The following is a 24,819-nucleotide window of genomic DNA, read 5'->3' on the forward strand; positions in this document are numbered from 1 at the left end:
CGAAGTTTCTAGTGAGAGAGGTATTCCCATGTTGAGTAGTATGTAAAGTAATACGATCAGCTAATGGGACACATTTTTTCAATGAGCTTTTCAAAGAAATCACTTCAATGCTGGGGATAAAATACAACATGCGCTCAATTTACCACCGCAAGCGAATGGGGTGGTAGAGAAAATAAACACCCTCCTGAAAAGCAGACTATCCAAACTGTGTACCTCATTAAAGAAACATTGGGTCTATTGTCTTTCCCTGGCGCTGTTTCAGCTGTGCACACAACCCAGCAAGGACCACCACCTGTCCCCCCATGAAATAGTGACTGGTAGATGCATGCAAACGCCACTGTCACCAGTAAGGAGAGCATCCAATGCCCATAGGGCAGCCACAGTACTTGGGGAAGAGTTCAAAGAGTATCTGACAAAACTCACCCAGGCCATAAAATGCATATTGAAACAGATTGCAACCCCATTCACTGCAGAAAGTGAGACCGCTAGTGGGACCCCAGCGGAAAATGGCATTGTGCAAACTCTGATGCCAGGAGAGTTAGTGTATGTACAAAGTTTTGTTCGGAAATGTGGAACTCCCCAAGATGCCAAGGTCCGTATGAGGTCATATACTGCACTCCATTTGCTGTGAAAGTAAAGGGCTGCAGTATTGGATTCACCAATCATTCGGATATTAGGAAAGCCCCGGATGACGCCACCCCAAACGCCACTGCAAATACTCAGGAAGAAAGTTAGACGACTGCCATAGTCCCTTGAAAAGGACAATGAGTGGCATGCTCAGTATTACCGGAAAGAACTGTCTTGAGAAAAACATATATATGTTAAAAGAATGAACTGTTGATAGAGTTTCACTCTTTCTCTCTCTCTCTTCTCTCTCTTTCTATCTCTATCTCTTTCTCTATCCCTCTCTCTCTCCCTCTTTCTCAGATCCCATCTATATTTCTATTAATGCCCTGCCCGTTTTGTCCCTCTCTGTAGGTGCAACGATGCTGGAGTGGATCCCGCTCAATGACACCATTCAGATAGATACCAGTAGGGATAAAATAAGTGCAACCCGTGCATATAGTTATCATTGCGGGTTGCACTTTAGTGCTATACTGTTTACAATCCTTATGTTTGTTTTGGGGATTTATTTGGGTGCATCTGTTATCTTGGGGGGCCATATCAAAGAAGGGGGTGGGGGTAAAATGGATGTGAAACAGCAATATATCATTGAATTTAACAAGATTGCATAATAACGCAAAAAAAGTAACTCCAAATGTTTTTCACTTCCAAATAATTTGACTGAGAGTATATCTGATGCACCAAATGTTACACTGCCATTCTCTACCATGTGTACAGTTCAGCAAACTACCTCACAACCTAATATGATGTCTACCTCAATGTTTGATGAAATGATTGATGTGTTACTCACCCCAGTTCCCAATGTAAAACCAAGTCTCTTTTTCCTCGCTATGGTATATCAACAATTGAATATTAATACTAATGTTTCCCCACTGCATAGCAAACAACCTATGATGTCGGCCACCACCAATACCGCATGTAGCAGCTCCCAGTCCACACTGTGTAGCAGCCTAATGGTCCCAGCTATTACCATCAAATGTACAATGATCACTATGCAACCACAATAGATTATGTAGAAGCTTGGCAGGGAAACAACAATCTCTCTTACATAATAGTAGAAGGAGAAGGCAGACACGCCAGTACAAATGTGATGCTTACCATGGTTTAGGATTAGATAAAGTGGATGACCTTCGCCATCTTGGGCAATCTAACAGTTGGTACTCGGATATGAGTGCCAATGTGAGTTGCTACGTGTGCTCTTTTAATACCACATGCATCTGGCCGCCCAAGGTTATAGTACCTCAAGAGGTACCCCTAGTAGAGTCACAATGTCTCATCCACCTTGCACTATGTAGGATAAAGGGCACCTTTCAGGCACTCACAGTTAAAATGAAACTTCTCCCACCAGGCGAAAAGATATGCAAAATGGGATAAAAAGACACCATTTTTTTTCAAAGAACTGTTCCTGGCTGTCGACGGCACAGGTTTCACAGAAAATAAGTGGCAAGAATTGAGCTTAATCTTCATTCCAATTCTGTTGGCTCCCTCCATGACCACCAATCTGGCTTTAGAGCTGCCAGAAACACAGAAACTGCTCTTCTGAACATCCGTGAAGACCTGCTCTCTAACCTCAATTCTAACATTCCCTCTGTCCTCATCCTACTTCATCTCTCCTGTGCGTTCGACATGGTCAACCATATCACCCTGCTCAATCATCTCCATAACAACCTGGGTATCACTGATCAGGCTCTGGCCTAGCTGACCTCTTTTCTTTCTGATCGACCCTCCCAGGTACAACTTAGGTCCTTCCTATCTTCTATCTCCCTCTCCACATGTGGTATCCCCTAGGGGTCTAACCTCTCGCCCTGGCTTTTCAACCAATACCTGGCAACTCTCGCCCACTGCATCTCCATTTTCTGCTCAACTTTCCAGGGATATGCTGATGGCACCCAACTCATTTTCAGACTTCCTTCAGCCTCCTCCTCTCCTTCCCTCATCTCTGATTGCTTAATCGCCAATCAAAATTGGTGTGCTGCCAATGATCTATGTCTAAATGCCAACAAGAATGAGATCCTCCTTATTGGTACACCATCTCCATCCTTCCCTCTCACTCTCTGGCCGGCCTCCTTTGGCCCTCCTCCCACCCGCACCTGTGCTGCTAAGAACCTCAGTGTTATCTTTGACTCTACACTTTCCTTCTCCGCACACATCTCTGATGTCTCCAAAAAGTCACATTTTCTATTGCACCTCCTCAAAGGTACTCTGCCTTTCCTCTCCTTCCCTCAAAAGCTCACTGTCTCCCAAGCTCTGGTTCTCTCCAGACTGGATTACTATAACAGCCTCTTTCTAAATCTACCTGCCTCCACTCTCTACCCTTTACAACTAATCCAGAACAGGACTGTGAGACTTGTCCTTGGCTTCAAGCCCTGGGATTGTATCTCTCCAGCCCCGAAATCCCTCCATTGGCTCCCTGTGGATGCAAGGATTAAATTTAAAACCCTCTGCATTGTCCACAAGGCTTTCTGGGACCTGAGTCCAAAATACCTTCAACTATCCCTCCGTAAATACCCCCCTCTTGAGCCCTTCGCTCCTCTACTTCTAACTCCCTCAGGGTTAGTCATTTTTGCAAAGAAACAAGCTGGGGGTAGATCTCTTTCTTCAGCTGGTGCCTCCCTTTGGAACAGCCTCCCGGCCACCTTGATACTTGAGGAAAACCATCTCCGGTTCCGGCTCACCCTGCCACCCTCCTGCACTGTCTCCAGGCCACCTCTTGCACTAGGGTTCTGTATCTGTACCCATACAGTCCCCCTCCCACTTTTCTCCTGCACTTATCAGAAATACCTTATCTGACTAACTTTCACCTGCCACTTGCTGGCTGCAATACCATGGTTTATAGCTTCTATTTATTTATTTATTTTATTGTATATTTATTCTGTTTCCTCTGCTCTGCACTTTCCACTCCCCCACCCTTCCTAGCACTTTTCCCTTTTCAATGCACTTGCGCTTTCTTAAATGTCACTGGGCCTAGTAAGATCGCTGTTTTCTTTATTTTCTGTTCTGCCTGGTTCCCTTCCCTTTTGCCTGGTCCCGCTCTGAAACACCTTGTGTACAAGCGCAATATAAATAAAATATAATTTCATATCATTTTCATTACTTGCTCCTTGAACACTCGGGTCCTTATTTCCCTTCTGATCCTGGGTTCTTCGGTTTTCCCTTTTTTCTGGTCTTCTCCTTGTCCTTGCTCCTTGTTTGGCCCCTCTTGCTTTTCTCCTTGGCTGATGACCCTGTCTTGGTCCCCTGTATTCCTGCCCAGTACCTGTTGCCTTCATCAGCAGCTGTCCTCTGTGTCATCGCTCCTGCTTCTCCATCTGTATCCTGATGACTACCATTCTTCATGTTGCATAGAGAATTGCTTTCAGGACTTCAGGATAATATGGGGCCTTCCATGTCAGTGCCCAGCATTGTCCTTGCACAACGATAATCAGGGAAGGGCCGTCCCGTGGTGTTGGGAGTCGATTGAGTGTTCCCTTGTGCCTTAGGGTAGCATTGGGTTGGTTTACCACATCAAATTGTCTTCTGGTGTCTTCTCTACGGCAGACTGGCTTCCTCATCTCAACAACTTCAAAGGAAAGCAGGTACTCAGTGCCAGTGAGACGCTTTGCATGACGCCTTCATCTTGACCTCGAAATGGAGGCGGTACAGGAACTTAGCGATGAATTGCAGGGCGTTCAGTTGGAAATGGCTACGCTTCAACAGGAAAACACCGCCCTCGGTCAGGCTATGACACAGAGTGCTGCTGCTCCTTCTCATTCTGAGAGCACCCCGGCGCAGACCACTCCCATGAAGTTTGATGGAGATCCTCGTAGATTAGCCGATTATTTTGTACCATTGCAATGTGCTTTTCCTCTTTTTTCCTACTCATTTTCTTCAAGGAAAAGCTAACATAGGATACATCTTGGGAAACCTTACGGGGAGCGCTCTGGATTGGGGAGCTCCTTCTGTGTCTGCCAATTGTCCAATTCCTGACAACTATGCTGAATTTGAAAAGACCTTTATGGACACCCATCAGTGCTCCAACCTGGCTTCAGTGGCTCAGAATAGATTATTCAAAATAAGACAAGGAACCAGTGACATAGTCAAATATATCAGCCTGTTTCGACAGTTGGCCATGGATTCACAATGGCCAGAAGGGACTCAGAAGACTTTATTCCGTTGTGTCCTACGTGAGGAATGGAAGCCGACACCCTGTAGTCTTTACTTGATCAGGTGTTATGCATTGACCATTGTCTTAGAGAAAGAAGAGGGGAAAGACGCAGATCTGATCATGCGTATTTCGGACCTCCGCAAAACCTACTGTGCAAGTTGCACCACCGGATTCCGGACCAGAGCCAATGCAGTTAGGTGCAAGCCGTGGACCTTTATCAGAAGCGGAAAAAAAGCATTGTGTGGCGATACGTTTATATCTTTACTGTACAGCTGCGGGACATTACCTGAGAACTTGTCCCCTCTGTCCACCTAGGTCTTCAGAAAACTAGGAGGCTTGCCATGTATTGAGAAAGCAAAGGCAGGCCCTTCTTCTGACAGAGACCTTCTGACCCATCCAAAGTTATACCGTTGATGAACCCCATTCCTTTGTTGGTCCTTGAGGTACGAATTTTCTGGGAGAGCGAGGAGGGAAATACCCTGGCCTTACTGGATTGCAGTGCCTTGGGCAATTACATTGACAACAATTATGTGCTTAGGAACAGGATTCCACTTCGAGACAAGAGAACGTTGACTCCTATAGAAGTGATTGACGGAACACCATTGTCATCAGGCCCTGCTTTACAGTATACCGGGGTGTTTAACCTTCGGATAAATAGACATTTTGAACACATCTTCCTGGATGTTATTAAATCACCCTCCTATTCTATAGTGCTAGGATTATCTTGGTTGCTTTTCCATAACCCTCACATTAATTGGGAGTCACATACCTTGGTGTTTGCATCAACTCATTGTACTCAGTGCTGTAGTTGCCCTGTGACCACCACTGAATCTACTAATTCAACTACCTTGCATTCCGGTGATAATTAGACTCAGTTGTGTTCTTTGAGGGCCATGCCGTCAGAGTGTGTGGAGTACTATCACAAGTTTTCATATTCTGAAGATATTTCTCTGTCACCGCACAAGTCCTATGACTGCAGGATTGACTAGTTGCCTGACAAGCCTATGCCTCATGGAAAGATCTATTCACTGACGCCTCTGTAATGTGAAGTGCTTACATGTACATTGACGACAGTTTGAAGAAAGGATACACTGTGCCCTCAAAATATTCTGCTGGGTTTCCTTTGCTTTTTGTAAAGAAGAAAGAAGGAACACTGCACCCCTGTATCGATTACCATCAGCTCAACGATATGACCTGCAGGGATCGCTATCCCTTAACCTTAATCCATGACATCATGGAATCACTTCACACTGCAACAGTTTTCAGCAAACTGGATTTAAGGGGCGTATATCATTTGGCCAGAATATGGGCTGGAGACCAATGGAAGACAGCATTCAAAACTCCTTTGGCACATTACAAAATTGTTTAATGCCATTCGGCCTGTGTAATGCCCCAGCCATCTTCCAATGGTTCATGGACCAGGTATTTTCTGACTTGCTTGGACTGACTGTCTGGGTTTACCTGGATGACATACTCATTTTTCTCTGCCTCAAGGAAAGAACATGTAGTTCTCGTTAGGGAAGTCCTACACAGATTGGCAGAACACCATCTCTATGCCGAGGCAGAAAGATGTTTGTTTCATTAAGCACGGATATAATTCCTTGGTTACATCATCGAAGCAACTGGTATACAGATGGATCCCAGTAAGGAGCGAGCAATCCTGCAGTGGAAGACACCATATGATCAAAGTCCCTGCCATCGGCCTTTGAAAAGTGAAGGCATCATCTCTTTAGAGGTTGTTTTTCATTAGAGGTGCGCACTGACCACAGAAACTTGCAGTATATGTGTTCTCTTCAGTGTCGAAATGCCATAAAAGCATGGTGGGCATTCTTCTTTTCACACTCCCATTTCATGATTACATACCAGGTGCACAGAATAAGAGAGTGGATGCACTATCCCAATCAATAGGTGAACAACCAGTGCAAAACACTCAGGAAATCAGCTTACTATCACAAAAGCATTTTCTGTTCTCTCTACAACCTCACCTTCGCACCATACTACAAGAAACCATAAAGGATTCTACATGTCAGAACCTTTTACAGAATCCAGGAATTAGTGAACAATATGGGCTGTTCTACATGGTTCGATTGTACTTGCCTACCCAGAATCTCTGTGAGACTATACTCCACAGCTTCCATGACACAAGAATTAGCGGACATTGTGGTCCAAAGCCCACAAAAGAGCTAATATCTCATCAATTCGGGTGGCTGAGTTGGGCACGCCAGGTGCAGGACTATGTTGTTTCATGTCCAGTCTGCACTCAAATGAAGAACGATCATTGGAGACCCATTGGAGTGTTACATCCCAAAGAGACTCCACCTTTTCCGTGGCATACTATTGCCACTGAATTCATTGTTGAGTTACCTCCCTCTATTGCTAACACATGTATCATGGTGGTTGTGGATTGCTTCACTGAGATGGCTCATTTGATTCCATTCCCTGAGATCTGACCGCACTCCAGATGGCACAACCCTTCTTTCATGGGATATAACATTTCCATGGTTTACCCGAGAAGATCCTCTCTGATCATGGCTCCCAATACATTTCATTGTTTTGGACTCAGTTGTGGAGTCACATCGGAATACAGTGTGCCACCCACAGTCGAATGGCTAAACCGAGTGCACCAGCCAGAACCTGGAGACTTATTTACAGTGCTACTCGAACGCCACCCAAGATAATTGGTGTGACTACCTGGATGCTGCCAAAGTGACATACAATAATTCCATGCATTCAGCAATTGGTTTGAGCCTGTTCTTTTGTTCTGGCATTCATCCCAGGGTTCTGCCCTGTTGTCCGATCCAACGCAACACTGTTCCTATCGCCGATCTGATGGTTCAATGGATTTAGATGCAGCATCAATTGTCTTCAAACATGCTGGTGAAGGCACAGGCATTTATGAAGGTGCAGGCCAACAAGAGACAATCACCTGAACTGGATTAGGCAGTTGGTGATCTGGTCTGGATTTCCTCTAAGGATTTACCTGTCGACAACTTGCCGACTAAGCTGGCTACTCACTGCTTTGGTCCTGTACGAAACCTGCAATGCTTGTCTTCTATGGCCTACCGTTTGCATTCACCCTGCACTTGGTACATCCATCCTGTCTTTCATACCTCCCTCCCAAAGCCCTGCAATGCCGATGGATACAATCAGACTTGTCATCATCCTGCCCCCTTGGTACCTGATGGTGTCCCTGAATTTGAGGTCCAGGAGATTTGTTACTCCCGGATTCGGCATGGGTGCTTTCAGTTCCTGGTGGTCTGCTTGTGATCGGACCTGGGAGCCCAGTTACAATGTCCATGCTCTGCGTCTGGTTTGGGAGTTCTTTCTCCACCACTATCTGAGGCCTGGGGCCCCCAGCCTTTCTGGGAGAAGTCATAGTGTCACATCACCTACTTGGCACTGTGATGTGGGGGCCTGTATGCCTTCCTGGTAGCGTTACCCCTGCTGGAAATGGCTTCACTCACAGATAATCTGAGCACCAGTCGCAATGGGCGCTGCCATTGCTGAGGATCTGCGCATGCATGGGATGTTGCGTTCGGCTATTTGCGCATGCACAGTCCATTAGCCCCTCCAGGTTGCCGGGGACCCAATTCCTGCAATCCTCCAAGCCTCTGTTCCACACGGCTGCCTATAAAGGCACCATCAAGATGGTTCTCTGCGCGTCTCAATGCGGGTTAGCTCTTGTCTGTGTTCTTGCTCTCAGAACATGCTATTTTGCCAGCTTCTTCCTTGCTCCTTGAACCCTTGGGTCCTTGTTTCCCTCCTGATCCTGATATTTGTTTTGCTGTTTCTTAAGGTTTGAATAGTTATTTTATAGACTGTTACAATGTGATTAATTTTAAGTTATCTCTCATTTTCGGTACAATATGATCTTTTATGCTGTGAAGAATGTATTATTGGCATTAAAAAGGACATCCCATAATTTAGCTGCACATAAGAGAAGTTGATTAAGGTTGCACCATAACTGAACTAATTGAACTAATTGAACTGTAAGCCGCTGTGGCCTGAAAGCCCTTTCCTAATACACAGAGAAACACACACACACAGACATACAAACAAACACGAATGGGCGCGCACACACACAACATTTGCCAGAGATGCCACTTATATGACAGGGACTTAATATCCATGTAAGATAAATTTGGCACATACTACAAACAAATGAAACAGCTATGAATTGCATGCAACATGCATGTGACACATGTTAAACAACCATCATGTATACCAGCATCCTGATCCCACCTAATCTTCCTTCCGAATCACAATCCAGTACTCACCAACCATTTGCAAATGTTTTTTTTAATCTCTTTTGAATATGTTATGCACTAACCCTTAGTTAATTTTGTTCCTGCAGCTATTTCCAGCAAAACCGAATTTCCAACTCTAACCATTGAGCAGTCACCAACCTCTGTCACATTGGCAATTTTGCAAAACGTTCATTCAGCAAATTGGGGAATGGGACTGCACCCAATAAAGAGAATGTCTGCCTCATCTCAGGATGAAACCCCTGCATCAACTTCTCCAGTTCACAAAACCATCCACTCAACTGTGGAGGCACCCCTGATTACTCAAGCAAATGCAGGTGAAGTACCTACAAAGTTTTCATCCACTGCTTCTGGCATCGATGATTCCTCAACGTATGTACAGCCTAACAATTCTGCACCAACCACATCCATGTCTGCAGCAGCAGTGCATCCTGGTATCCACCCAGCTACATCTGCATCTGCACCCGGACAACTGACTAATTTCTCCACAATGCTGCCTTCAGTTGCACAGACTTTAACAGAAGAAGGCAATGTAAAGACTCAACCTAATGATGCTGGTTTAGTGAACCCATTGTCATACCCTACACAGATGGACATGGCATTGTCGGCAAGCACATCTATTTCATTTGCAAGTCCCCAGAGGCCGACTAATGAAATCTCTTCTCCTACGGATGGGGCGACGATGTACAACACCTCAGGCCCAACCACAGCCACACACCAAACTCTAACATCACAGCCTTCATTTGACTCCTTGATAACAGAGAATCCTGTGACTTCTGCATCTCAGAATATCACAACTACACCTACTCCACCAGTAACAATAACCAGCCCAAAATCTGTAGTGGCGACACGTCCTCCAGTGGCTTTTAATACAATCATCCCAGATGTAGTCACTCATCCAGAAGCCAATACAATTGTATCATTATTGAGAACAAGTTCCAGCAACTCTCCTGGAGCACCAATAATGGGATCCTCTGACATGAACCAAAGCGATGAAGGTGAGTGTTGTCCCCTCAGGAGTGTACTATTTATCATTTGATCCCCATTGTTTGAGACTTATATGTATATAGTAATAAACATTGTGATTTTTTCTTTTTTCCTTTTTTTTTCTTTATTCGCATATGGTTTAAAACAAACCTTTACAAACTTTTTTTTTTACAAACATCATACATAAATATCAAATCCTCCAAATATTTAAAAAGGAACATGTTGCATTTGGACGTCCTTACGTGGATAAAAACACCTATACCAGATTAGAAAAATGTAGCAGATAGTATTGTGCAAATTCGCAGTCTGTGCAAAATGGAGACTGAACAATTCATCCTAAAAGATTGAATACATGAGACTTCCTTTAAAAACATACAAACATGATACATTAAGTTCGAACAATGTTAAAAAGCATTTCTAAGTAAAAGCTACATAGCACTAATAATAAACCAATTTTCATTACCGTAGTTATAAAAGTCTGGCTGAATCTACCTACTTGCACTGAGAGATTTTTATCTGGATTTAAGTTGATATCCACACAGGACATACAAAATACTGTTAGGATGCTCCTATCAAGGTTATATAACTTTACAAGATAGATTTAAAATTCAGTGGTAAATACAATATACATAAAATTTCTGTGACAAAATTATGTGACATTACAGACTCCTTTACTGTCATAATAACTCATTGATTAAAGTCCAAAACAGCGTACGTGCTAAGACCAATGAGATATTCTCCCCTCACATACACCGAATCCACAGGAATTCCCTCGAAAACTTAGTTACTCCAATACTGAACTTATCGAATATCAACATTTGCTTGGATTCAAAAAGTGAGCAAGATCTCACCAAATGCTTCAAGGTTTCTGGTTCTGTGGTTGACAAACAAAACCTACACATTCCACTGTCAGCATCGGCTTGATTTTGGTGCCAGTGGCGAACTTGCTCCAAAGTGTGAAATTGGTTTAGTTTGAATTTTAGTAATAAAGCAAAAGCTTTGTCACAGGGGAAGATTGATAAATACTTCGATCTAGGTTTCCTTTTTCTTTTGCAAATCAAGCTTGCTCCTTGTAAGATGTATAGCGATTGTTAACTTCAATCATACGCAACCAATCAAAATCATAATGTGCTTTTTCACATTAGGTAAACATAGTCTTAAATCATGCATATTAACATTAATTCTAGCTAGAAAGTTCTGCATTTTCACATGAAATCTAGCAAGTGATTTAGGAGATGTGTCATTAAGCATTTGATCAAGCTCTTGATGTAGGGAATTACGTGGAGGATTGACAATTTTTTCATAGTTCATTAGCATACGCCAATGATGTTTATAGGAGAGAGAACTCAGCCCTAGCTTTTGACGCAAGATGGAATTTGGCAAAGCAGAAGCTAAGCCCAATACGTGTTTCCAAATTCTGTCTAGAATGTTGTCCAAGTCTAGTAGGCACATGTCTAAGCCATATAACAGAATTGATTCAATTTTCAATATATAAAATTCAAGTACAGTCATAAAAGAATATTTGCAGTGTGTACTATAAATGATTTGTATCTGTGACTGTAAGGGTCTAACTTTCTGATTTAGAGCCATGGTTCACATAATTAGAGATTAACTGTCACAAAGATCATATCCAAGATACTGCAGGGCAGGAATGTGTTCTATGTCAATGCCTCCAATCGACCATTTAAAGGCCTGTAACAACTTCTTATTCATAAAGACGACTATACTAGACTTGGACGGATTAGCCTGAGGATTAAACTTTAAGGCATAGATAAAGAATATATTAAGTTTATTTTGTAGTCCAAATGGGGTGTTATCGAAGAAAATCAGGTCATCTGCAAACGCCATCCAATGCAGACAGAGTTTGCCTAACCTGACCGCAAAAAGATCCTCTTGTTCCCACATTTTGTCTAGATCACATAAGTATGAGTTAAATAATATAGAAGTCAAATTGCATCCCTGCTTGATCCCTATAAAGGTGAAAATCAGAAGGGTGAGTCTGCCTTCTGAGTTAATGCGTACCTGATAAGTAGTGTTGTGATGCAGCATAGTAATTAAAGGGATTAAAGTTCGGAGGGGCATTTAAAAATGCCATTTTCTGACACAAAAGATTACGGATGACCCGATCAGATGCTGCATCCATGTCTAAAGAGGCCATATATATTGGGCCAGACTCAGGATGCTTAGAATTTTCCAAGAGATGAGTCAGAATCATGGCATTTAGAGACGTCTCCATGTGTTTTCTGAACCCCACCTGAAATCTAGAGAGAGAATTGTGTTCCTGAAGGTATTGCTCAAGCTCCTTAAGAATAAGAATAGAGTATACCTTGGACGAAGCGTCTATTAGGCCAATAGGCCTAACGTTTGCAGGATCATTTGGATAGCCTTTTTCGTGGATGGGTATAATTATAGCTGAAAGCCACGATTCCTGAACTAGTTTTGTACTAAATATATGATCATGCTTTAAAAACACAAGCAGGAATGCCGTCGGGACCGGAAGCTTTGGAAAACATAAGTTTAGTGATAGCCCACTGCACATCTACAAGAGTCCATGGAAAATCGCTTTGTTAGGCAAGATAAAAGAGACGTCTTTATACCCATAAGGCATTTGAAATATATACAGAATATATTGCTGCCAAAGCTCAGCTGAAATTGAGGACTTAAGATCAGCACTACTAGTACAGGCCGACTTTATCAGAGCCGCCCAAACATTCTTGGTGTTAGGTTTGCACATGTTGGCCACCATGTGCTGATTGTCTGCAATATATAGTTGATGTTTAATAACTTTGAATCTGTTTTTGCATAGTTGACAAATCTGCATTTTGTGAATTCTATATTGGGATTGAGTCAAACACAACCTTTTAAGCGCCCTTAAATTGTTTTTTAGGCGTTTTTAATTGACAACATCCATATTAGCCGTATGTTTGTGAATTTGTTGTTTGTCAGCGTTACCTTGAGCCAGTAGGTTCAGATGGAATTTAATAAGAGATGTATTCCATTCTTCCAAAGCTGTTGTGTCCATACCATGGAAGTTCATTTCGGATTCCCAGCGGATAAACTTGCTAACCTTGAAAGTTAACTTACGACACAGCTTAGAATTTCACTGAACAGATATTGCCTGCCTATCCATTTCTACTAAAGCCAAAACCGGCGCTCTTTGATGAATGTAAAGAGCTATGTTCACATTTAATTTAATTGGCATGTGATCTCCCAGATTCGGATTAGCCACAGTGATGAAATCACAAGCACCAAGTAACAAAGTGGAAACAAAGAAGAAATCAGTGTATGATCTGTTAGACCCTCTTTGCCAAGTACAATGGTGGTTTCGAGGTTCCATCTCAACGATCTGCATGTCTCATTGAGCCAAGTACTGAACCCATCTAAAACTTCTAATATTAGAGAGGGTTTGCCCTTTGGCCATAGCTTGATGCATAAACTGGGTTGCGTCAAGGCAAGCAGAATTAAAATCCCTGCCAATCACAACCTGATCATTTGGATGACCTATGAACGCATCCTCCAGTATTGCATCAAGCTGTATAAAGATACTTGCAATGGCCATTCTGGCAGGGTTCCAATACATGCAGATGATCAAAAACTGTAGATTGGGCTTGCCATAAGAAGTAAGTTTGATAACCAAGAGTTCATCAGAAGCAGAAATGAAGCTAGTCGTACCATCTAAATTACTGTCAACTAGAATAGCAAGACCGCAAAAGGGTCTCCCTGCAGTGGAAACTTTGGCAGTTTCCATGTAAGATGAATAGCCATTTATACAGAAGTGCTGGAGTTTCATATTCTCCTGTATTAGCTTGACTGAAGGTTTATTGGATAAAGTCATAAAACTAAACCACAGCAGTAAGTTGGAAAAACCACACGAGTTCCAAGATTGAAATGTGATGGCTTTGGAGATATGCTTGTAGGTTAGCTTTCTGAATTGACAGAAAGCTATTCATGAGGGGCTCAAGCCATGACCAGTCCTTGACTGCTCCAGCAATTGAAGAAATGTGTGCAATCAACTCTTCATTGGGTAATTTTAGATGTTGGGCTGTGGGGATAGAACATTTGTCCTCATCATTGGGGGCTTTGAGGGTTTCTACAAACTCCAGAGCATCCTCCTTGGTTTTAAATATATGCAGACTTAGTCTTAATTGTAACAGATCATTTTTTTGCTCCCAAACCAATTTCATGATTATATGTGACTGAAATTGACAAATCATGCAATTATTGTTGTTTATGCACAGGATTATCCAATCCATATTATCAGAGTTTAGAGTTCTGAGAAATGGTAATTGTTTACAGGCATTAAGCATGAATGTACGGTTGAGTCTCGCCCTTCCAAAGATTTTACCATCACTCACCCAGCTCATTATGTTGGGTATATCAGTAGTCAATTCAATGAAGAAAGAAACCTCCAGTGAAGAAATGTTGGATTGAGATTGCACCTGACTGTCTACAGCTACCCCGCTCACTTTATTGGAGTTGGGTATAGTTTCTTTAGATAAATGTGGAGGAGTGATGGCAGAAAGTCCTCTAGCGTGCTCTTGAGTTCCAGCCATCATGTCTGATTCTGTCTTGCAATTACCACTGGGAGCTTTTAAAAGCCCTTGGAAGGGAGATAAAGTCGAATAAGAACAAGTAGGATTTCCGTGGTTAATGTTGTCCGAGGTAATATTCGACTCATGCCCCTCACCTTTTTGTTTGCAATAATAGGAAAACATTTGGATAAAGGTAGCTGTTTCACCTAATTGTTATTAGACAAGAGTTGATATGGCACAACAACCGAATCAACTGATTTTAAATCAGTTGACCCATCAGTCGTGCAAGCTACTTGCTGTGGTAAAATATTGCAACCCACTTTTAAAGTGGATTTTCACAGGAGGCACAGGTTTGTCCTTCAGGCACACTTCGTTTTCCTTAATATCAAGCAGTGATTTTCATTCCTCATTAAGTTGGTTTAAGTCAAGGAGCTCATCATCATTTGACAAGTTGGATAGATGGTTCATGTTAGAATTGTGGCCATAATATTTTTGTACTAGATGGACTATGTGAGCCCCCATAGTTTGCGTTGACTTAATGCACACCCCTATACCAGTAATAGTTGTTGAAACACTCTTAGGGGTTGCTAAAGTATCCTTACGATACTTTGAAGATTTTAAGAAGAAAGTTTTGTGGGCATACAAAAAACCTTCCAGCTTATTTAGCTTACTCATAATATCAGAGATTGATGACTTAATTTCCCGAAATTCGGAATGGGTTATTTCATGCCCCTTATCAAGTAAGTTAAAAATACGAGTTAGTACAGGAAAGGAAAATGTGTCAGGAGCATTAAAGTCATGTGACAGTGAACTACTCTCGCGTGAGGTACAGTGGCCTACCTCGGACCTGAATTGATGAGAATCAGTTTTAGGCCTAATGTGATTGTTATCCTTGCCATTACAAGCTTTTTCTTTAGGATTAAACAGTAATTTGTTGGATACACAAGAAGGTGAACTAGCAGCAAGATGGTCATTAGACATAGCAAATGAATTGCTTGGAGATATAGGCTGTTCAAATAAGTTGCGATCAGAACGGTTGAAAAGACATAGGGCCTCATTACGAGCTTGCCGGTCCAGATATACCGGTGCCGGTAAGCTTGCTGGTAATATTGTATCCGCACCGGCAAACTCTGAGTTGTGCTCGTGCGTGCCATTCATTCCGCCAGGTCTAACCTGGCGGAATGAAAGGCACCCGCGAGCACATAATTTCTGATGCATCCGGCTTCCCCATTCCCATTGAGCCCTATGGCTCAAATGGGAATGGAGAAGAATTTTTTCCGGCACCCAGGAATGGCCAAATGCCGGGCCCAGCAAGGCCTTAATGACCTGGTAATTGCCTATTTCTGGGTCCCGAAATAAAGGCAACTCCGGCGGCAGACGTGCCTGTTTTACAGGCATGGCTACTACCAGGGTTGTAATGAGGCCCATACTTCTTCAATATCAGCGGGAAGAAGAGAGGCGGGAGAGAAAGGACCGAGTGATACTCTGATGCGTTTGCCAAGCTCTGCCTTTACTTCTGGAGCCAACATGGAAACATCAGGAATGTGGTTGTCAAAACATTCTGACGAACATGGAGACATAGGGCCTCATTACAACTCGGGCGGTAGCCGTGCCAGGAAATGTCACGCTCACCTGGTCTCCACGGGGGCATACTCGTGTGCGAAGGATGATGTCTGAACTGGTGTTGTTCTACTTAATGAGGGCCTGCTTGCGTCTTCCCTTCTGTCTTGCCTCAGGAGATGTTCGTCTGCAAGTTGAAACAAGATATTAGCCAACTGTGTGGAGCTGGTTTTGGTTTTCACCTCCTTCTGTGTTATCCTTCTCTTTCCCTGGCTCACCTTGTCTATTATATGGATGAGCTCTCCGTACTGCACTCTCTCTGACAGGGGCGCGGTTACTCAGTAGTTCCAGGATCGAGTTACTACACTGATCTGATGGAGGTTGCTGAAGTGGATGGATCGGAGTAAGCAGGTAAGTCTCTATTCCAATAACTCCTTGAAATAGCTGCCTTAAGTCCTTGCATGCAAGATATCTAATGTTTGTTTTTTGTCTTTCAGGTGCAGCACAAAAGCGGCTTTCGGATGATGGATGACTCGCCTGACAATGATGTGCAGGATTCTTGCCGGTAAGTAGAGCGCTGTGCGAGATGCGCTAATAGTTCGCTTTATTTTAGCCTTTTTGTGTGCGACTAACCTGCTTTGTCTTTTCTGTTCGACTGGTGCAGCGCTTTTCCAGGAAGAAGATGGAAGGTCCGACTGATGGTGTCGAGATGCGGCGCGATGCAGAATGATGGAGAACTGCTCGCTGGAAGTCCTGGAGGAGGCCGAGTCAGGTGCGTCGCTACCCGAGAGGGTACCTTCTGTTCTGATCTTCCACAGATGCAGCGACCCCTGGATAAGCGTGAAGGCGAGGTCTGGTTGTTCTGCAGGTAAGGCCTTCAATGCGTGAATAACTCTTGTTCTTCTATTTTCACAGGTGCCGATGGATAGAAGACTCTGGATTGGCGTGGCAGAAAGGAAGCAAGAACTGACACGGTGAGCATTATGCTGCAGGAGTGCAGATTAACGCAAAGCATGTTCAGTTTGCAAGGTGCGGTTTAAATAGCCTTGCAAGTAGTTCCAGGAGAATAGTCCCCTTCATCGTATCCTGCCACTCAGGAAAAGTAGCCCCAAGCCACACCCTGTACTGAATGGCTCAGCATCTCAGAGCCAAGTAAATGGACCATGTATTTAACGCTTACCATGAGCCTGGCGCCAGCGGCGCCAGTACTGAGCCCAGGTGAGCCTAGCTGGGGCCTGGGAAGTCCCAAAGGAAGCCAGAGTCTGGGCTGGACTCACGGTTTTCAGGGTTTTCGGGGCATGCACTATGACAGTAAATTCGGCATGGCTGCCACCAGAGTGGCATTTTTTCCAGCACCCACGAAATGGGCAAGAACCGGGTCATGCTGAGTTCGGCGGACCCGGTAATTGCCCATTTGCGGGTGCCGGCAACAAGGGCCTCCCCATCCCCATTCGGCCTCATAGGGCTGAATGGGGATGGGGACGTCGGATGCACCGGCACATTCAGAGAGCAGACAGGCTCCTGCGACCACAACACATAATATGGCGGTCCAAGAACTGCGGTACCGGCATGCTTACCGGTACCGTAGTTCCCGGACCGCCAGGGTCGTAATGAGGCCCATAGAGTTGTTAGGGCGATTCGTTGAGCGCATGTCTACAGTGTGGGGCTCATAAATATCCACGTCATCCACCTCATGTAAGGCATCATTTCTGGGCAATTGATGAATAGAGGGAGTTGCATGAATCTGGGCACACACAGGGTTTGATCATGATTAGCGCAACCAGGCAAGAAGGAGGGGGAGCCTCGGTAAACAAGGAATGGTGCTTTTTGAGCATCAGACTTACCATGTGCTTGAGATTGCAACATGACATTGCGTTCTTCAATTTCTCTAGCCTCAAAAGATTGTGATAGACTAACAGGCTCCTTTTGATTGGGTCCAGTAGGCTCATTAAGGCGTTTGCCACTACAAAGTCCCCTGACAATAGTGCACGTGTGATAAAGAGGGTGATTAAAGGTATTAGAGGAAGAGAGTCACAATGAATAAAAGGATATGAGTTTCTACAACTAATACGCAATCTCCCAACAACTACTTATTCTTTACTCAAATGAACAAGAACCAGAGCTCGTCCTACACTGATACAGATTATCATCGCTTTTACAATAGAAAAAACTAACTCAAAAGAAAATACATAAATAACAGGGAACAGTTGCAAGCATTCAGCCAAACCTACAGTGCAGGTGGAGTTCAATCTGCTGTCATTTGCAATTGACTTAGTCAGCACCACTACACATGGCGGCAGCTCAAAAAACCCACTTACAGCGAAGTTGAAGAGTAGTATGCAGATATGCAAAATGTCATACACGGAGTAGCATAGCCTTTACACAAAGGCTAGAAAGACAAGCAGACTACCTGAATAATTAGTAGACACGTCTAAACAGAAAGTGAACAGTACCTCCAACACTGCCGCACCCTGCCAACCAAGCCAAACAGGCACTTCTTAGGCACTTCCTTGGGGCACGCGCATGTGCCTTATGTAGGATAGGTGCACTGAAAGGCGCGTGGCTTCACAGCGTATATCATGGCAGTATAGTTGAGAGCGTTGATACACGTGGTGCTGGAGCTGCCGAGAGTCACCAGGCTCAACAGGCACTTCTTAGGCACTTCCTTGTGGCGCGTGATTTGTATCTTGCTATTTCTTAAGGAATGTAGCTATTTTAGAGTCAGTTGCAGGTATCTCATTATTATGTTCTATATTTCTTGATCTTTTAATTATGTGCTCTTAGTTGGTTGTTCTTATTGGCATTGGAGTGCATCCCATCATTTAGCTTGGGCATGAGAGAACTTGATTTTGGATGCTGCATAATTGTACTGTAAACCATTGTTGCTCAAAAGCCTCCTCCCCATTGTGGGAAACCAGAAGATATCTCACCCACTAGCCCCCGGGGATCTGTCATCCAGGTGGCCAGGACATGGCCATCGTTTTTGGATCCAGTTCCTGGGGGTAGACCAGTACGGGAGGATCACCTGGGTGAGGTGTCTTTGGGGAATGGGAGTGGGACACCGGTGGTGAGATGCAGTATCTCCTTCATTGTAACACCTTTTCCCCATCCTACCAGGTAGGATACTTAGGAACTCTACCCCCACCCCTTTTTTACAACGCAAACACTATATACCTGACGTGTTCCAATACAATGGTCAGGTGAGGTCAGACAATTACTGGCCATCACACACACCTGATTTCCTTTATGCTTCCCCACACAGATAAAAGGTGGAGCATCAGAGCACGCTGAGCAAGGCAAATCGCACACAAGGAAATAGCAGTTTCTTGATGGCAGCTGACTTGAGAGAAGAAAGTTGGCAAAACAGGAGTGGATCGCAAGCAAGGAAATTCCCTGACCTTTCCAACAAGGAACTGTTACTTTCAAAGGCCCTTGAGATTAGAAAGCATAAGACCAGGAAACAAGGCTGAAGAATCCTGCATTGTGTGTCCGAAATACCCGGGGCTCTCCTGCGTCAATAATGAAGGCGGGGAGAAGCAGCAGCCGCCTTGCCTCCAAGAGCAAAGTAGCATCAGTGAAATCAACATAGCCGGTGAGTTGGGGAGACCGATACAAGACCGGTCTGTGTTGAAGCCAAGGTTGCAAGCAGCAACATTGTATGGCGAGTGCTGGAACGAACATTTGGTTAAAATGCGTATAATCAAAGACGTAAGTAAAGTTGAACTGCTGATGAGTGATTGAACTTTAAAAGCAAGACCCGATACCTTTGACAGAGTGGTCCAGCACTCTTACGCTCACCTGGTATCCACAGGGACGCCACCCAGCCGGGTTACTCGCTGGTATACTTCTCAGCTTTGCCCAGATGTGGTCTGCGGGGAAGGTTCTGCCTGCAAATACAGGAGGACTGTGTTCAAGACTGACCGACCGGGGTAATCCCTCCACCCCCGTATGATTTCAGCCCCTCTGGGGCCCTCTCCTCACCTTGTGGTAGAGTTAGGCGTGCTCTCCATCCTGCCTTCTTTGCAGGGGTGCGTTGTCTTTTGTGGGCATGTGCGGTCCAGTTACTTCACTGACGCCGGCCTGTTTGATATTGTTCAGGTAGGTCTTATTGCTGTTCTTTAGTATTGTTGCTTTCCTGCATGCTTTTTTTGTTTAAAATGTCTCTTTTTCTCCCTTATGTATGTGGAGCTTCAGCGTGGCGAACTGGCTTGGTTGTGCCCCGCTGGTAAATGATGGCACATTAAGAGCGCTATTATGCGGTAAGTAAGCACTATGCACTGCGCTGCAAAGTCTTGCCTTTGCTAACCTGTGTTTTCCTTCCTTGCAGGTCGCGGTGTTCTTCAGCGCAAGTGGAATGTCCGGAGTGGTGCCAGCCGAAGGCGACTAGCCAGGTAAGCCTTTTTAGCAGTTCGTAATTTGCAAATGTCTCTGCTGCTTTCTTTAATGTTGCCTCTATCTTCCTCTTATAGGTCGTTCTGTCCAGGAGGCGTGCAGATTCGAGGAAGCTGTTCTCAGGAGCTGCGAGTGGCTAACGATGAAGACTGCAGGTAAGATGCTGCTGCTAATAATGTTCCTTTTGTCTCCAGGTTCTGCTTCTCCGAGGTTCGGGGGGGAATAGCTGGACACGGTGAGCGTCATGTTGCAAGCTGCAAAGTAACGCGAAGTGTGTTGTCTTGCTCGGGTGTGGTTTAAATAGCCCCAACAAAATAGTCCAGGTAAAGTAGTCCCTAGCCTACCACACCCAAAACACTAGACCACATAGCTTGGTTCCCAGGAACCAAGCTATGTGGATGCCTCCATGTTGACTGGCAATACAATAAAGCAGTTCCCAAGCACATTGTTTTTATGGTGTATGAGCCTAGCGCCATAGGCGCCAGGACTGGCCCCATGAGGGCTTTTGAAGAGGATGCCAAGTCCTGACTCCACCTGGCCAGTGGGTTTGGCAGAGGGGGTTTTGGGCGAGGGTCGTGACAGGCACTGCGTGGATGCTCAATTGAAGGTCTCTGTAAGGTATCCAGCTGAGAAGAAAGGAATGTTAAAAAGGGGTTAAATTAAGAAGATAACACAGAATTGTGAATCGCAGTGTTCCTGCGACGGGTCAAGCTAAATCCTACGCACAGTCGAAAGTCTGTTTGAGTAAGTAAAGAAAGTTTGGTCTGAGCCCAGTGGAGGGAGCCCAATTGAAGATTTTGTGTTAATTTGGGTCTGAGCTCGGCGGAGGGGAACCCGGGGTGAACAGTAAATCACACGTGAAGTTGCACATGTGAAATCCTGAAAAGAAAGGATCTTTAATGGTAGTGTTGTCGCATCAGGCCCTCTGAAATAAGAGATTTTGAATGGCAAATAGACTTTGGCAGAGAAGTCCTTGATGTACAGGTCTTGAACTGCATCCTCGTGCTAGAAAAGCCACAGTGTGTGCTAAGCTCGAGTGTGCCACCTTATCCTGTGCTGAAAACATGGCGAAGGGAAGCCAAGGACTGAAATATGCTGACATATAATTTCTTGAACACTTTCCTTTTGCATAACATTGTTTCCCACACTATTTGTATTTAGAAGTAAGGATTGGCAATAGCCATATTAGTATAGGCCCTTTTACTCTGACAAGACTCTACTAGGACTGCATTATTACTATTTGATGGTCATAGTTTGCTCCCATCTTTAGATTTAGGATTAGATAGGCATTTTTCAAACCTAATTGAAGTTCAATAAACACCTTTGAAATGGTATCATTTGTGTCTGTCTTACTGTTTGTTACCATGCTTTCCTTACACCATACACACATAAACAGATACACACAAATACAAATACACATACACACACACAGACACACACACACACACACACACACACACAATTTCCCAAAGATGCCACACATATGACAGGTGTTTAATATTCATGTAACATGTATTTGCCACATGTTACACACATATGATATAGCCATGAATTTCACGTAACCTACATGTGACACATGTCAAACAACCATAAGGTATTCCAGCATCCTCATACCATTGCCTCCTCCTTCCCAACCCCCATCAAATCCTGAACCCACTGCCTCCTCCTTCCCAACCCCAATCTATTCCTGATACCACTGCCTCCTCCTTCCCAACCCCAATAAATTCCTGAAACCACGGCCTCCTCCTCTCCAATGCCAATACATTCCCGATTCCACTGCCTTATCCTTCCCAACCCGAATCCAGATACCACTGCCTCCTCCTTCCCAACCTCAATCGATGCCACTGCCTCCTCCTACCCAACCCCAAACCAGATACTATTGCCTCCTCCTTCCCAACCCCAATCCAGATACCATTTCCTCCTCCATTCCTGATACCACTGCCTCCTTCTTCGCAAACCTCAATCCAGTACTGACAAACCAGTTGTTACACTTAAACAATTTCTAAGTGGAAGCTGCTGAGCCCCACTGCCCCCACCCCCCAAAGTGCTCTGCCCCAGAGTAGATTAACTAGGTTTAGGTCACCACAAAGGGAAAGGAGATGTGGATAAAATAAACGCTGGTTCGTTGTCTCTTTTTACTTGAAAGCCTGTTAGAAAATAGATAGAACTTCTGCCAGTTATTCTCAATAGTACTGTAATAATGACCTTCCTTCCCTGTCCTGATCACGCTCTACATACATGTAACTGTTCAGGTAATGCCTTGAAGAGATATCCATGAAAGTGTACATTTCTGATTAGTTCCTCTCACATAGTACTTTGTCAAAAAAATGTTTAACTAAGATTGCCTCTTGCTTAGTGTACAAGTTATGTGAGATTAAACTGAGATTATATGTGTAATGTCCTATTTCCATTGTTAGTTGACACATGCCAGGGGCTGAGTCTTCTTTCTATTATGTCAGTTGTGGGCTGCTTCCCACGTGGTTGAAGGGGCGGGGTTACCGCCGAGTTGGCAGTTTGCACTTCACTAAATAAACAGTGTGACGCATGTTACCAGTCTCTGCGTCTTATTGCAGTTGCCTTAATTGATTGTCTTACATTATTGCATGATAGATTGTATTATATGAATGCGCGATCCCAGTGCGCATCCAACAATGGCGACAAGGACAGCTTGAAGCAGTACCCCGATCCTGATGTCACAGGAGCCGAAATCATCACGCCGTCAGCGTGTAAGTCACCGCGGCGTCTGAAGCCCTTGATGCCGGTTCTGCCCGAACTCCATGCGAGCACTATTCACCCAGCAAGTAACAAGCCCTGCCACATAGCTACCGGCCGACACTGCCATGGAGGAAATTCGTTTCTTTCTGCATTACGCGCATCCCGTAGTACATGTGCACAACGCTGCAACACTAATAAGCATGTGTAGCACCTTGATGGCGGCTATCCTGTCCACACGGGCTCAGACCCTTTTACAAAGAGACATCAAAGGCTGCCACGCAACAGAGGCGTAGCCAGTATTGTCTAGCAAATTGGGCCTGATGTTAATGTAGTTGGGCCCACTGCACTGACAAAAATATCTGTAAATACCCACACAGCGCTGCTAAGTGGGCATTTACAGATTTTGGATGGGCCTTGCCCCTCAGGCCCTACCCTGCCTACACCTACGCCTCTGCCACGCACCGCTCCACAGAGTGTTTAGCCACCCCAAGGCCCAGCCCATCACAGCACAGGCCGCAGCACCTGGAAAGCAACCAGGCCCACCATCACCACACCAGTGAACAGCCACCAAATTACAGACCCACTGAACCATGTCTGAAGCGAACATTGACAGCAAAATATTGAGCCCACCGTCCAGCTCCACACCACGCCACCCCACATCCAGAGAAGATGGTGACTCAGAATCACTACAGCTGCAAGCCATGTAGCACTTTGACATTGCAGACACCAGCAGTCCGGCACCCAGATGGGCCAGGTGGCTCAAAGAACTACACATCTACATTGACGACTCAGGTGTGCGAGAAGAACGCTGACTACGAGGTATTTTACTACATTCATTGGGTCCTGTGGTACGAGATATTGTATTTGAAATACCAGAAACCAATACAGACACATTCCAAGGCATAATTTACTCATTAAATGCCTACTTCGCACCACTGAGAAATGTAGACTACAGAAGACACATTTTCTTCACTACCACTCAAGAAAGTGGTGAAAACATGGACAATTTCGTAATGAGACTAAGGAAAAGGGCAAAATATTGTGACTTTGATCGATACTCGACAGAAGAAGCACTAAAATCACAGCCCAGTGCTGGCTGCAAATCTCCCGATTTCCGCAAGAAGCTCATCCAAAAGAGCAGAACACTAGAAGAGATATTACAGTTAGCAAGAGCTGACTCCGCTTTAGCACTACAAACTGAATCCTTGAGAAATATCAAGATCACACAGTCCACCTCAACTACAACAGTGTGCCCCATTCAAACGACAAGGGACGCAACAGAACAAATAAAATGCTACAGATACAGATTCACATTTCCCCATGTCGGTCCATGCCCGGCTATTGGACACAACTGTGATAAGTGTGGCAGCGAAAATCATTTTCAGTCCGTCTGCAGTAACATTAACTTCTTTCAACCAACTGAATGAAGCAGGGACTCCTGGAGACAAGATGGCCGCAGCTGAAGGCGGGAAAGCCCTAGACAATGCAGGCAGCACTCACCTGCCGCCAACAAGCGCCACTCTCACAGCTGTCCACGTGATCCGCCACAAGAAGATAGACGGCGAGAGGAAAGGAGGGACAACTCCAGTTGTCACAGGAG

General features: G+C 44.5%; 1 protein-coding gene across 4 annotated transcripts in view; it reads left to right on the forward strand.

Moving 5' to 3' along the window:
- LOC138491152 (uncharacterized) overlaps nt 1-24,819 on the forward strand; it is a 648,478-nt gene that overhangs the window by 199,838 nt on the left and 423,821 nt on the right. For all 4 annotated transcript variants that reach the window (XM_069617509.1, XM_069617512.1, XM_069617510.1 and 1 more), the window contains one exon: nt 9,123-10,031. In XM_069617509.1, the coding sequence (XP_069473610.1) occupies nt 9,123-10,031 (909 nt within the window). The remainder of the gene's footprint in view (nt 1-9,122; nt 10,032-24,819) is intronic.

Source organism: Ambystoma mexicanum, chromosome 10 (assembly GCF_040938575.1).
Source record: "Ambystoma mexicanum isolate Mex_15411 chromosome 10, UKY_AmexF1_1, whole genome shotgun sequence".
NCBI classification, from domain to species: domain Eukaryota; kingdom Metazoa; phylum Chordata; class Amphibia; order Caudata; family Ambystomatidae; genus Ambystoma; species Ambystoma mexicanum.